The 14,292-nt window shown below is 42.2% G+C and overlaps 1 protein-coding gene across 1 annotated transcript in view; it reads left to right on the plus strand.

Moving 5' to 3' along the window:
- Positions 1-14,292, plus strand: part of LAPTM4B (lysosomal protein transmembrane 4 beta) — a 59,928-nt gene that overhangs the window by 36,145 nt on the left and 9,491 nt on the right. The window contains exon 6 of the mRNA XM_054276948.1: positions 4,604-4,699. Within this exon, the coding sequence (XP_054132923.1) occupies positions 4,604-4,699 (96 nt within the window). The remainder of the gene's footprint in view (positions 1-4,603; positions 4,700-14,292) is intronic.

Below are 14,292 nucleotides of genomic sequence, written 5' to 3' on the forward strand. Positions count from 1 at the left end.
CAATGTATTATCATATAAATGAGCCACAAAATATGTGACTTACACAGAAACATATGCTAAATTCCAGTTAGCATTTTCATTTGAATTTCTTATGTTTCCAGAAGAGCTGCTATGCAGATTTACAGAATCTGCTCCATCAAATAAAAGCTGAACACACACAGATGCATCACATTTCATCTCTGATAGACTTAACAGATGGTACCACATTTATGTATTGAAACTGGAAAGGTACTGTGTATAAAAAAATATGCCTCCTCTCCCTCTGGAGTTCAACTAGAAATAGGGAGAGGAACCAAAACATTGTGACCTAGGAAAAGCTACAGTAGGAAAAGCTGCATTCAACTGGCAGGAAATACTAAACAGAATCATCTAATTCCTCAGAAGTATTTGGTATTATGACACTTTTGGTTTGGGTGAAGCTATACTCAGAGAAGAACACTGCTGAGCAGAAAGCAAGATTATGCAGTATTAGATGCTGGGTTTGTGTTTTGCAGTCATGGGTTTGTGAACATGAGAGGGTGGTAAGAAAGCAGACCACACACAAGCATTTGCCTTTTTAGTCCTTATCATTTACTTGCATCTGAAGCATTAACGGGAATTTCAGGTGGTTTCACACAGAACACTTTTCAGAGTAGACCAAAGTACATTATTCCATTCACTGTATTTGTCTAGAAACTGAACTGGAGTTGCATACCATGAAACATAGATATTTCCTATCTGGCTGAGGAGGGACATCCATCAGCACAAATGTATTTATATGTGCATTTGTATACACAGGACTTCAAGTTGCATATAGCCAACACTGTGACTTTTGAGTCATGTCCTCTGCAGTTGGTTTGGACTTTTGAGTCGTGTCCTCTCAGCTCTCCCAGCTTCTGAGACAGAACAATTGAGGCTTCAACTTCTCCATCATGGGGAAGCTCCTTAGGCTCAAATGAGCTCAGATGAGCATAAATATAATGAGCCAGATCAAACCTTTCCCCAGGCTGCCCCAAGCACTCTGCAGCTTCAGAGTATGGACTGTTCCTCGGCCTTTCTCTTTCTGAACAGTCGGTAGGAAGAGGTAGCTGCCAGTGTGAGATGTTCTCCATAATATGCCTGTAAGCTGCATCTCCAAGGTACTGAGCCCAGAGGTGAGACCACTCTGCATGTCCTGGTGTCCTCAGCAGATGGGAAAGGATAAGAATGAAGTTCTGTGTTCTCCCTGAGAGATTTGGGTGAATGCCCTCAGTCCAAAGGCATTCTTCCTGGCAGGGGGAGAGCCCTGCAACACATCACCTGGCATCTGCTGCCTTCCTGCAGGGCTGTTGGGCAGCACCTGGGACCATGAACACAGCCCCAAGAGCCCAGCTCTGGTGCCCACTCCCAGGAATGCCAGTACATAGCCATGAGGCTGTCACCTGTTCCACAAAGGCCTAGGACAAGTCCCAGCAGTGATGATGACAGGATAGTTATGGGAGACTCATCTCTAAAACAGGAATCAGTTGCTTAAAATTGCATACCTCAGTGTGTGTGACTGTGAGCCAACAGCTGATGTCCTGGCCCTGTAAGATGCCATATAAAGTGCTGCAGAGCAGTGGCTTGGTTTAATACTAATTCTTTCCAATTACAGCATTTCTTTCAGTTCTAAGCAGTTGTTCTTATACAACCCTTTTAAACTCACAAGCACATTCTAGTGTGCTGAGAAGATGAATTTAATTCCAGATTTTATCAGCACAGCAACCCATTGTTTCTCTCTCTGTAACACCAACATGGGAAATACATGTGGTCAACTGGTCTTCCATTAGCATAATTTGAAATCTTCGTATAAATTTCAGTTTGTGTAGAGATCTTTATCTCATTTTCACCAGTGACCGAAGCCCATCTCAGCTCTGTAAACAGAAAAATCAAAGCGGCTGGGCAGTCAAAGGGGATTCAGTGCAGGCAGCTACTAACCTGAGGGGGCTCTCTTGGGTCTGTGGTGTTCACCCTGCACTTGCTGCCAGTGAGGGGTTACCCAGAGGGCTGCTGGGACCCAGATCAGCACAGACTTTCCCTTGCTGTGTTGCAAGAAGCAGCACAATACAACAACCTCTAATTTGCACAAAGATGCTGGTCAGTCTTCTGGTCAGGCATCTGATGAGCACAGATCTGCAGTTCATTTCTGTTGTTGTGCAGCTTAACAGGTGAGTCTGCAACTGCAACAGTGAGAGACAGGGTGACAAAGTTGTGTTTCAGATCCTTAGGGTCTCAAGTAATTTCCCACCATCCAAAGGGGAGGACTAAAAGCTGGCTAGAAATAGGCACAATGCCTGTTTCTACATTCAGCCTTTTTACTCACCTGTCCAAGTGGCTGCTTGGGGCTGCCTCCCCCAAAAGTTGTCACCAGTCTGTGCTGTGGTAAGCAGGAGATCCACTCAGGGTGGATTAGGCCAAGGGAGGCCTTTAATCTAGGGCCAATTTCAAATGTGAACATTAGTCTTCTGAGATAAAAATCAATATATTTATATACTGTGTGTCCAGCCACACATTTTAAAGCAGTATTAGAAACCTCAGCCAAGTCTTTCAGGAAAGTAAATTGGTAACTGAATCAGGAGCCCCATTTAACAGTGCAGCAGTATTGGTAGAAAATAATTATTAGGAATGAGCTAAATAAAGTTCCAGGTTGAGGAAAACAAGTTTCTGTGAGTCATGGTTTGCAGGCCAGCAGCACATGGCCAGAGCACTTGGACAGGGACATGCTCGGAGCTGCTGCCACTCTCTGCCCTATGCTGGTCAGTGTCTCGGGGCCAGTTCCTTGGTGTGAGCTGGCTGATGACCTCCTTAATTCAAGGAATATACCTCACTCAGTGAGAGACAGCCTGTGCATGCAGAGCTAGGGTTCAGAGCTGGGAAAGCTGTAGAGGTTCATTGTGGGGTTAAGTGTGTTTTATTCATCACATGGAATGAGAGCATTAAAAAATAAATCTCCCACTTGCTTCTCCCTGATAGGATTGTATTATCCAAAACAGGGCTTCCATCACTCTGGATTTTGACAGAAGGGGTATAGAAATAGTTTTGCAAATAGGTAGGCTTAATGTAAAGGGTTTCTTATATAGACAGGCTGTGTCCCCACAGAAGTGTACTATATTCAGTCACTGTTCTGCATTGCCTCTTATGCCTTTCCCAGGCTATAGTATCTGAGCACTGAAAGCTGCTGAACTACTTATTACCACTTTAAATTAACAATGACATTTTACTTAATTCTGGAAGAGATGCAGTTCTCCATGTGTGTGCCTTTACTTGTTTCAGTAGCCTGGGGTGGGATTGCACAGCCCACAGCTTGGTCTGCAGAGCCTGTCTAATCTTCCCTTGGGATTTAGCTCATTCCAGAAGCCTTTTGCTCTCTCCATTTGATGGCCAAAAGTATTGTCAAAGTCTGCAACAGCTGTAAGTCAATCCAGGGTCTGTAAGGTGCTGTGAAAAAAGAGGAAGCAAATATACCAGATTTTAGCCAGCCCTGGTGGAAAAAAAACTTTCCTGATTTGCAAGCAAGCCATGAGTGAATCACGTGGCATCCTGAAAAACACAGCTCATGTGTGTCAGCTCTGGAGACAGAGGAAGCACAGGGCTGCTCAAAGGGATAAGAGGCTTTTGGAAGGCCATCAGTGCAAGTGAGTCACAAAAGTATGACTCACTCAGTGAGACACACATGCAAATTCAGTGCTGGCAGTTTAATCTACATGTGTTAGGTTTATGGAAGAATTTCTGTGCAGACCCATTAAGTAAAAATATAAGTTGAGCACTATCAAAACACAAAGTTCTCCTCATCACCATCATGTGTGACTACATGGGTGTCTTGGTTTGAAAGAAAACAAAAGTAAAACCCTAGCCTCCAACAAGGGGAAGCAGAAAGCTCCAGAGAGAACTGCTTTGGTCCTGCCAGCTGTGTTACCGACATCCTGTGGATCTGACTCCAGCTCCTCCACATCTTCCTGCCTCTTATCTTCCTTCCAGGCACTTTGTTCATCTCTGCTACTCAGACTAAAATCTCTCCTGCTCATGAAGGACATGGTGGCTATTCTGCCCAACCAGTTAAAAAAGTGGAGACAACTAATTGTTTGACAGGAAGCAGCACTACCCAAGCTCCAAGAACAAAAGCAGTGAAGTTTATGATCTTGCAGTAGGTTTATTGCTGCTGTTACTGGAGGTTTTGTTTTACACTGGGAAAAAAAACCCACCAGTATTTTTAACAATGTTTAAAATGTGAGAAAAACTTCAGATGTCAATAAAAGCTTTTACTTTGGCAATTTTCTCTAGTCAGGCAAGAATACCAAGACCCCAGACCATTGCAGTCACATGGAATCCATTGATTTAATAAGTTCCCTTTATATATTGAAAGCCACCATAAGGTGTCCCCAGAACCTTCCCAATTCCAAAGAACCCCAATGCCATCAGTATGGGGAATGACACTGGATTACTCACAGAGCCCCCAGGCATTCTCACAGTCACTGCAACCAGGGAAGTGACTGTCCCATGCTTCTATCACGCTGGTGTTCATGTTTATAAAGAATGGAAATGCTCTATCAGAAAAGCATGCATGGTTTATTTTCTGCACAGAGTAACAAATCTCTTTTCTTTGCAGGGGTACTTGATAAGCTGTGTGTGGAACTGTTACCGATACATCAATGGCAGAAACAACTCGGATGTGCTGGTGTACATCACCACCAATGACACTGCGGTAAGGATCTTACCACAAACATTTCTGTACTATTATGCATTTAAAGGCTTTATTTTCTCTTTCTGACTCTTTATTTAACTACGTTAATTCCTTTGGCAGTCCTCATCTGTTGGTGATATTTGGACTTGAAACTCAGGGGACTGGCATGCAGTGGTTGCAAATCGCATTTATTGCTAAAACGCTGGTTTTATTTTATGCATATTATCTGTTAAAGAATCTGTGTTAATCATAAACTACAGTTTATCTTGTGGTCCCAGGAATGACCTCCTGTTCTGAGCTCTCCAGCTGTGTGATGATCTGGACTGTGGAGGGACTGACTGGGACTCAAGGATGCCATGGTCTACACCTGCTGTGAAATTCTGATTTATCTATAGAAGCTGTGATTTAGGACACTTAACATCTGGTGTGGTGCTTTACAAACTCACAGAGAGGAGCTAAAAGGCAGCAGAAGTTCAGTGATTCATTTCCCAGTGCATGATGGGGTTTGTATGGTAAGGAGACCAAATGAAACAAAGATCGACATGAAAGAAAATAATAAACAGATTTTAACCTCAAAGAATGGAAGGCATAGGTTCACTTTATAGTAGTTTAGTTCTTACATGCACATGTGCAAGACATGATTGCTAAGCTTTTTGCATAAGGCACTGAAGGACTGTGGGAAGAAGGGGTCTGTGGAAAAGAGCCAGTTCTGTTTGCAGTGGTTTTGCCATGGAGCTGCTCAGTTCCACCCGGGGGCTCTGTGCCTGAGCAGCCCCTGGGGTGAGCCAGGGCTGATGGAACAAGGCTCTTTACACCATTTACATAACAGAATGAGAGCAGCACAAACTTGGTCCTCTGGATCATCTGGGTGAAATCCCAGGATTGCCTTGCTCAGGTTTTCCTAACTGTGGGTGGTCTCCACGCACTGAGGTTTTAGACTGTCAGCTGTAATCCTTTGGAATGAGTGATTCCCATGCAGCCACAAGGGCTTAGAAAACCATCACTACTTTTACATGAAATATGTAACTCTCGCATAGTTATTTGTCTTCTATACCTGAAGCTTCAAGAAAAACATAACAAGTTTTACAGACCATGATCACAGCTGGCAACCAGGACATTTAAGTATAAAAACATGGATTTATTGAGAGCTAAGAAGTATTACTATTTTCTTTACTGCAATCTACTTTGAATAAACCCAGGAATTTAATGTGAAATGATTTTGATAGCTCTTTTGTTCAGCCTGTAGGTAGTTGTAACTCAGCTTCAAACACTGTTGACTCTACAACCCACAGAGCCAGCAGGCTCAGCAGTGAGAGAGTGTCAGCTGGATTATCTGAGAAACTAAACTTGGTTTTCAGAAGTTACATTAAAACCACCTGCTTCACTGCTGCCTTCATGAAGCAAAAGACTGTTTTTAGAGATGCCTGGCTACCAAAGCTCTTCTCAGTACTTTTGTATTTGGTAATAACCAAATATTTCTGTGCGAAAAAGAAGCCCTTTTATCCCCTTCACAGATGACTTTGTTGGACTGAACCTTTTATTTAACTTTGCTTATCTTGCTCTTAGAAGACATCTAAAGTAAAAGCAGGTTATGAGAAAGGTTGTGCATTCCTAGCTAGGGCTCTGACCATTGGACTCTTTTTCCTTCCCCAGTATTTACACTTAATTTTAATAAGGTGAGAATCTGTTCCTTTAGAAAGATGATGCATCTTTCTAAAGAAGTTCAATAAGATGACATTAAATGAGAAAGAGCTGTGTGGGAATTTATCAGCTAACCAGAAAAAAATCACTCAAAATTTCCTCTTTGTGAGTACAGAAAGGCTCAGGAGGAAGATAAGAGGAGAGTTGCTAACAGCCTGAGTTTTGAATTATGTATTTGAGGTGGAGGCAAGCTTCATTCAGACCCATGTCTGACTACTTCTTTCTAGTCAGGGTGAGCACTTTCACCTTTAGGTGACATATTCCATATCCATCTCTTTCACATCCTTCCCTGACAAGCTCCATGGGCACCCACCAGCACGGTGCACTCAGGGTTGTGATGGAGGAGCTGATGTGCTCCTGAGCAGCCTCTTTCTTTCTTCTGCTCTTTCTGAGCTTCAGAAGGAATGTGTGTGCATGTGTGCAGTTAAATCCCCATCATTCTCCACTGTGAGTCAGAAGACAGTTCTTGCCTCTGTTCACCTCCTGGAATCACAGACTTAAGGAGATTATCTTTCTCTGCATGTATGTCTGCATTCCGAAACATACACAAACCCCTCTCCACATGACCGTGAAAAAATACAGGCACAACACTGTTGGTTTAAAATGGTTTCAAAATGAAGCATGGAAGAAAAGGGCTTTGAAAATGAAATACTGAGGACCTCTGAGAGTTTAGAGCTCTTGAGTAAACCTTACAAAATTTTGAAACGCTGTGATAGGTCACTGCAGTCTGTGTAATTTATAATATTCTTCCAACGCTCAAGTGTACTTTTGTATTAAAATGAAGGTTTTTCATTTTTATGAATGCTGGGAAACTTCTTTATACCAATATGCCTTTAAATCATGAGCTACAAGTTTCTTAACAAATATGAGTCAATCTCTGCCCTCTTTATTGAAATAAATATGTCATTTTTAGAATCAAACCTACTACCTGAATTCCAACAGAGCTGCAGGTCATACCTGCAGGGTATGTTCTCATCTTCAGGGATGTTTTTTGATATGTACTTGGCGTCAGCAAGAATCTAAAAGAATCTGTACAAATGGAAGTAAAAATCTAAGTTTAAATATGAGGCTGGGTGTAATTGCTACAGTTTAGAGTAAAAATGTTAAGTATTATGGATTCATAGAATCACAGAATGGTTTGGGTTGGAAGAGACCTTCAAGATCATTTAGTTCCAACCCCTGCCATGGGCAGTGACACCTTCCACTAGACCAGACAGCTCAAAGCCTCTTCCAACCTAGCTTGGAACACTTCTGGGAATGAGCCATCCACAGCTTCTCTGGGCAACCTGTTCCAATGTTTTCCCACCCTCTCAGTAAAGAATTTCTTCCTAATGTCTAATTTACACCTACTCTCAGTTTAAAGCCATTCCCCCTTGTCCTATCACTACATGCTCTTATGAAAAGTCCCACAGCAGCTTTCTTGTAGACCCCCTTTAGATACTGGAAGGTGCTATAAGGTTTCCCTGGAGCCTTCTTTTCTCCATTTTTGTGGCCCTCCTTTGGATTACCTCCTACAGGTCCTTGCCCTACTTATGATGAGACCCCCAGAGCTGGATGCTTTCTTCTTTATAGGAGGATTTTGTCTTAAGCTCAATCCTGTAGTCTGAATTGCTTCATGCTGCCCATTTACTCTGTTGTTCTCAGCACAGAAATTTCCAGTTAGTTACCCTGGTCAAACTGGTTCTTATAAATAATGGCCATAGATCTGATCTGTAACTAACCTTTTATCAGCTACCAGATAATCTGATTTTTGTCACTCAGTGTAAGTGGTTTAAGCTATCCTTTTTCCAAGCGTGCCATCTGGAGCAAACATCCCTCCTCCTGCTGCAGGCTGTGAATGGGAAACTCCTGCTGCCCACTAGGTGAGAGATCCTCCTTCTGTGACCTTTGATCAAAATTTGACACCACATGAATCTGCCTGGCTTGGCTCCATCAACATGCTGTGTTATGACATGGGAGAGCCACCTGATGCTGGGCAGGGAATGGCCTGGACCCCAGGCAGGGGGAAGATGTGACACTCATGCTCCTGAGGACCTGAAAATCCAGCTGTGCGCATTAGTCACAGCAGAGTCTCTTGGGAATATGGATCTCCTTCCTCCTAAGTGCTTTTCCAGTACTTCTCTCCTCTCAGTTTCTGGAGATGTCTGTAGGAGGTTTTGGCATGGCAGTAAAGTGGCTGCCCTGCAGTAATCTGAGGATTGCTTGTCCCACTTTCCCAATCCATAGTAACCTGAGGATTGTTTTTTTCCCCTTTCCCAATCTGGGATTGCTTTCTCCTGCCACCTTCTCAAATGCACCATGGATGAGGGTTAATTTTCCACACAAGTTTAAACTGTCACAGTAGTACCATGGAAATGTTCATCCAGTTTGGAAAAATTGCCAGTGTAGAGGTGCAAAAGATAACCCAAAGTTAGACATTTGTTCTCTGGAGCAGTAGCTCTATTGTGCTCTTGGACAGCCAGGGGATTTCAGTCTGTCTATTTTTAACTCTCACTGAAGCCAATCAATGGAAGTTTCATCTCCGGTCATGCTGCCAGTGGGGATAAAATGTAAAGCTGTAAATCTCTCTTCAAAGTGGGATTTAGATCTTTATGTGCTTTATAAAATCGCTTCAATAGATTTTGTCTTACATACCCTTATCCACAATGGTTGATAAGTTACTTTTTTAAAAATGCAGATATATTCCCTCTATGGACATGACCTCAACTAAGTAGCCTGCAATTAATTGGTCAACACTTTTGTTTGCTTTCCCTTTCTCAAAGCAATAGGAGACCTATTTGAGAAGTGCAGAGGTAGATTTTTCATTCCTGCTGGATGATTTCTCTGAGCACAGGAAGAAATTCTTTGGTAAAGTTGGAAGAGCCATTCTTTGTATAATTGTGTTATTAATTTGGTGATTAATTTGGCTATGGACCGAGGGAAGGACCCTTAGACTCATGCCAGTTAAACAGACTGAAGCACGCGATGGATCCCAGAGACAGATAAACCATAGCAAGAGCTCTTATTTCTGATAGGTGCTTTGGAACCTGTGGTTTCCAACTGCTGAGCCAGATTTGGGATGGTATTTGTCAGAGTAGAAGACAGCTCAGAGAAAAATTCTGCTTTAAAAATGTTTTCCCTAAAAATCCTACAAACTTGTCAATGCTCACCAGGTAGCTGGTCTTGTGTGGCAGTTTGTGTGCCACAAACTGTTACTGGGCCACTAGATCACAAATATCTTTTTGCAGTGAATAGTAACTAGGGAAATATTTTAAAATGAGCTGACACCACAAATGAATATCCCTGGCATGACTCTCTGAGTGCACTCAGGGTCCCCAATGGAGTCCAGGCAGAGGACTCTTGACCTTCCTTATTGGAAACTGTCTGGTAAAACCTGCAAGAGGAAAGGCAGGTAAAGCAGGACATAGAGAAGAGGAGGAAGAATCAGGGACAAGAAATAAAGGATATAAGTAGAACTACCCAGTGCAATAAGTAAAGGGGATGGTTCAATAGTAATCCAATGTAATAGTCTGCATGAGACCTAGAAATGAGGTTTAAATGCTGGAGCTGTTTTTCTTCAGAATTGCACTTTGTAAACATAACAACACAAGCAATTTCTTTAATGAGAGAATCTTCAAAGGGCTCAAGATCCCCATGGATGCCACCATTCACATCTTGGTAGTATGCACGTGCCACACGTGCAGTTCTTCCTCTTCTGTTTGATTCTCAGTTGCAGAAAAGTATCATGATGGTCTGTATCTGCCAACAAACAACTCTTCAGCTGCTCCAGCATTTCATTTTCTGCTTGCAGAGAAGTCCCATGCCTTGTCAGCTGACCTTTAATCTTAGTGAAGAGATTGGTCCTTTATTTTTCTATTTTTTTTTAAACTTTCCATCTTACCATCTATTCTCAGTTCTTGCTTCCACTTTTTCCCTGTTTATGGAAGATTTTTTAAATTAAAATCCAGCATTCTCTGTGGTCAGAATTACTTCATGCTGCCTGTTTTCTTTGTTGCTTAGTGCTATAGGCTAATTGCACTTCTTGTTATGGGTCTCAACTATTATTAGGTAGCTGCTGTCAGAAGCCAGCTGTCCTGTTTGGAATGGACTATTAACAATGTCAATTTGGAGCAAATACCCTCTAAAGTTCAAAAACAAGATTTCCAAAACATTTTTGTTTGTCATGGCAGTTATAAATTTACCTGTGAGCTAAATTACAAGTTCAAAATATACATGTTTATCTATTTTCTTAAGAAGATTTTAAATTTGTATTTATTTGCAGTGGACATATTGGAATTTGGAACTAATATGTGACAATTTGTGAGAGATTTACAATAAAATAGACAAATATGATCTCAGTGTTCATAATTAGACTAAAAAGAAGACATGAAATGGGGACATGTAATTTAAATCTTCCAAATCTTTTTGGGTTCACTAATTGGGTATGTTGCAATGTAGGAAAAAAACAGTGTTTAGAAATTTGCAGTGTTTCTTTCTTTAGTGCTTTTTATCCTAATGGGATTGATTCACTACCATCTGACAGCTGCTGCTTTTTGGGCTTCAAAACACAAGTCAAAGTCTTCAGTATAATTCCAAGGATACATATCAGTGCAGCAAAAGTCAAAGACAGCTTAAATCCCTGTTGCCCAGGGTGTATGGGTGTTAAGCTGAGCTGTGTGTGAATTTTCCAGGTCAGGTTCAAGTCATGGTTACACTGTGCACCAAAGCACGGGGGAGGTGAGAATTTGCTCAGGCAGGTGTTGCTCAAGCAGGGAGTTGCAGCCAGGTGTGAGAGGCAGAGTCGCAGCAGAAATGAGCCATGCTGGGGCTCATTTTTAGCTGTAGAGTTGGCCAGTGCAGGAGCCCTGCCCTGCTGCAGAGCTCTCCCCAGGCGTGGTCCTGCTGCAGCTCCAGCACTGCCTCATCTGGTGTCACCTCATCACAGCCTCCTGCGCTGCCCAGCACAGCCCTGGCCTAGGCCGAGCAGAGGAGGAGCTCCTCACACATCCCAGTCCCTCCCTCCCCAGGCTCTGACAAAGCTCTCCCAGCCCCACAAAGCACTCAGATGCTGAAGAGCCCCAGCTGGGGGGGAGTGGTGACAGCTGGTGGCTCAGGGGTGGCTGTGTTCTCTCAGAGATGGCCTGGAGGCCACGCTCCCTGCCAGGGAGGGACACCCAGCTGCCCGTGCTTGGCAGTGCCAGGAGGCCTGTCTGTCCTTCTGTGGCTGTTGATGGTTTCACCTAACTTAGGGGCTTTAAGTCTCATTGCATTTCACTTTAGTGGCTCCCTTAGAGCAATTGCACTCTTCCCAAGCGTCCCTTGGGACTCTTTATGGACACAGGGCTGTCCACTGTGGTCTGTTCCAAACTGCACAGCACCTGTGGCTTTCCTCCTCTGCCTTATGAGCAGTGAGGAAAGCAAGGTCTGCTTTAAATTAACTCTGGGACAGACACTCAGCTTCAGAAAGGGCAAGGATGAGTGGGTATTCATCCACCAAATTTAGAAAATCTTCAAAAGTTTTTGGGAGTTTCTGGCTGACAGGTGCTTTATAGTTGTGATTTACTTACAGTAATAGATTTTTTTATATATAGACAGGAGCCTTTCCAGCAGCATCTGTAATGTAAGCATGGCTGTGATAACCACACTCTTGGGAGATCATCAGTCCTGTTAAACAATTTGGGTGTCCCCTGTGAGCTATACCCAGCTTTCTGTCTTGTTAACACTTGAGTGGAATACATGATGTAATTGTAAAATATAAGGTTAGAAAGGGAGGTAATTTAGTAATTAAAAAGTCCACTGAAAGAGTAGTGATCTCTCAGTTTTCTGCACTCAAGACATCAACCATTTGTTACACAGAGTAGATGTATGCTTCAATGTCTTCAGTACTGATGACTTGTAAATGAATATACCCTGAGAAAGCATGTGCTTACTGAGAAAGTGCTCATTTTGAAAACAAAAAAAAGGAAAAATTGAAAAAATAATGGTGTTCTGCCTGTACACAATCATGATGTACAGCTAGAGATGCAGCAGTATGAGGCTGACCAAGATGTAGCAAAGATGTCTGTGACCTGAAGAGGGCTGTTGCTCCATGCCTCTGAATGGAGAGGGTAATTACACCATTATTCTGCACGACTTTTGTGAGACTGCACATGATGGAACAAGACAATACCTTCATCAATTCAATTTTCTTCCCACACAAGGGTAATCACAGTCTGTCCCTAAATATTGTTGTATCCTAGAAATATATACATTTATTCATCTATCTAGAGTGCTGAAAACATTGTGCTGCTTCATTACAGAATTTCATAAACTCATGTAAAGTTTCCTAAATAGTGTCTTGGAGAGCTGGTGGCTTGGAATAAGCAAGCAGTTTTACCAAAGAAAAGCCATAGCAGCTCTAACTTTGCTCAAATGATTTTGGAGCACTTTGCTAAATGGGGTTATAAATTATCTCTGAGCTGTTCTGCTTCCAGTTACTCCATCTGTAATCATTCTAGTGTGGTTTCTAAAGGAAATACATACATATAAACATGAAAATACTTCCTGTCCACATTGAGAGGAAGATTTCTTGGGATTTATTTGAAAGACAACATGTAATGAAATCTTTAAATAGTAATTAACTAGCATACTTTGGACAGATTTTCAAGCAAAAGCATCCAAACAAAACCATAACAGCATCTGTGTATGAAGCAAAGTCAAACATTTCTCATTTAATATTTAATAAGATTTGACTCAGATATGAAGCTTTGGTTTTTGCCCTATACTCAGGGCTCTTCTTATCTGGGAACAGGGAGAAATCAAAAGAGAAAGAGGGGAACATATTTTAGACATTGCTCTATTACTTCCTCAGAAACATTTGCTTTGACTGGGCTCATTTGACCAAAGCATCAATTTACATTATAAACAAGCACATTTGAAGCAGATATTTATGAGCATTTACTTATAAGAATTGATTCTAAGGGGCAGTTGATTTCATTGGAAGACCATCTGACCAGGTCAGGTGGGTGAAAGTGGCTGCCACTTTGCTGAGCTCAAATGTAGGTCAGCTCCCTCCCCAGCACCTTTCACAAACCTGGTCTTGGAGCTCTCCCTCCAGCCTGGACCCAAAACTGTCAAGAGGGTTTCTTGGTATGAGGAAAGCAAGTGGGGACTGCCCTGCAGGGGAGCAAGGACCCTTAGTGAGATGAAAGAGGGCAGAACAAGAGAGGACCTGACAGAGGTCCTTACAGCCATGAGTGGCAGAGGGGGTGCTCACTGACTTAGAAAGGAGCTAGGGGACACTCAGTGGAACAGCTACTGGCAGGTTTCATAGCAAACCAAAGGCATTTCTTCATGAAACACCTAGAAGAGCTTTGGGTCTGCTTACCAGGGGACATTGCTGTGCTAGACATCAACATGGACTGAAGTACAGGCTAGAAAAATCAATGAAAGCAAAATTCATTTAATGACCAGTAGCCCAACAAGTCCTTGACAATCAAATTTCTGACAGTTTAGAGAATATTCTGGGCAGGTTGTAACTACATATGCTTGCACTGCTCTTTCTAAATTTCTTTCATTGTTCTGTCTTGCACTTCTGTTTCTTTATCATCCACCACTTATTTCTGTATCTGGATGGACCTTTAAACTTACCCAGGAGAGCTGTTCCTACATGCAAGTGCTTAACTGCAGCATTCTGAAAGCTAATCCCTACTTCTGTCTCCAGTGCTTGCCTTGTATGCAACATCTGACTGCTTCTCACCACAGAAATATTATTATTATTATTATTATTATTATTATTATTATTACTACTAATATTCCTCTTTCTTCACTACTGGAAGAAAGCTCCCTCTTCTCCTCAATGCTGACAGCCTTTTCATACAATCACTGTAAAATGTGAATTTGTGTTAAGGGATTAAATAGAAAACTGAGTTCTCAGTGGATTTAGTTTTAATACT

The sequence above is a fragment of the Melozone crissalis genome, unplaced genomic scaffold (genome assembly GCF_028551555.1).
Source record: "Melozone crissalis strain CALT ecotype California unplaced genomic scaffold, PUWL_Pcris_2 ptg000002l_1, whole genome shotgun sequence".
Classification (NCBI taxonomy): domain Eukaryota; kingdom Metazoa; phylum Chordata; class Aves; order Passeriformes; family Passerellidae; genus Melozone; species Melozone crissalis.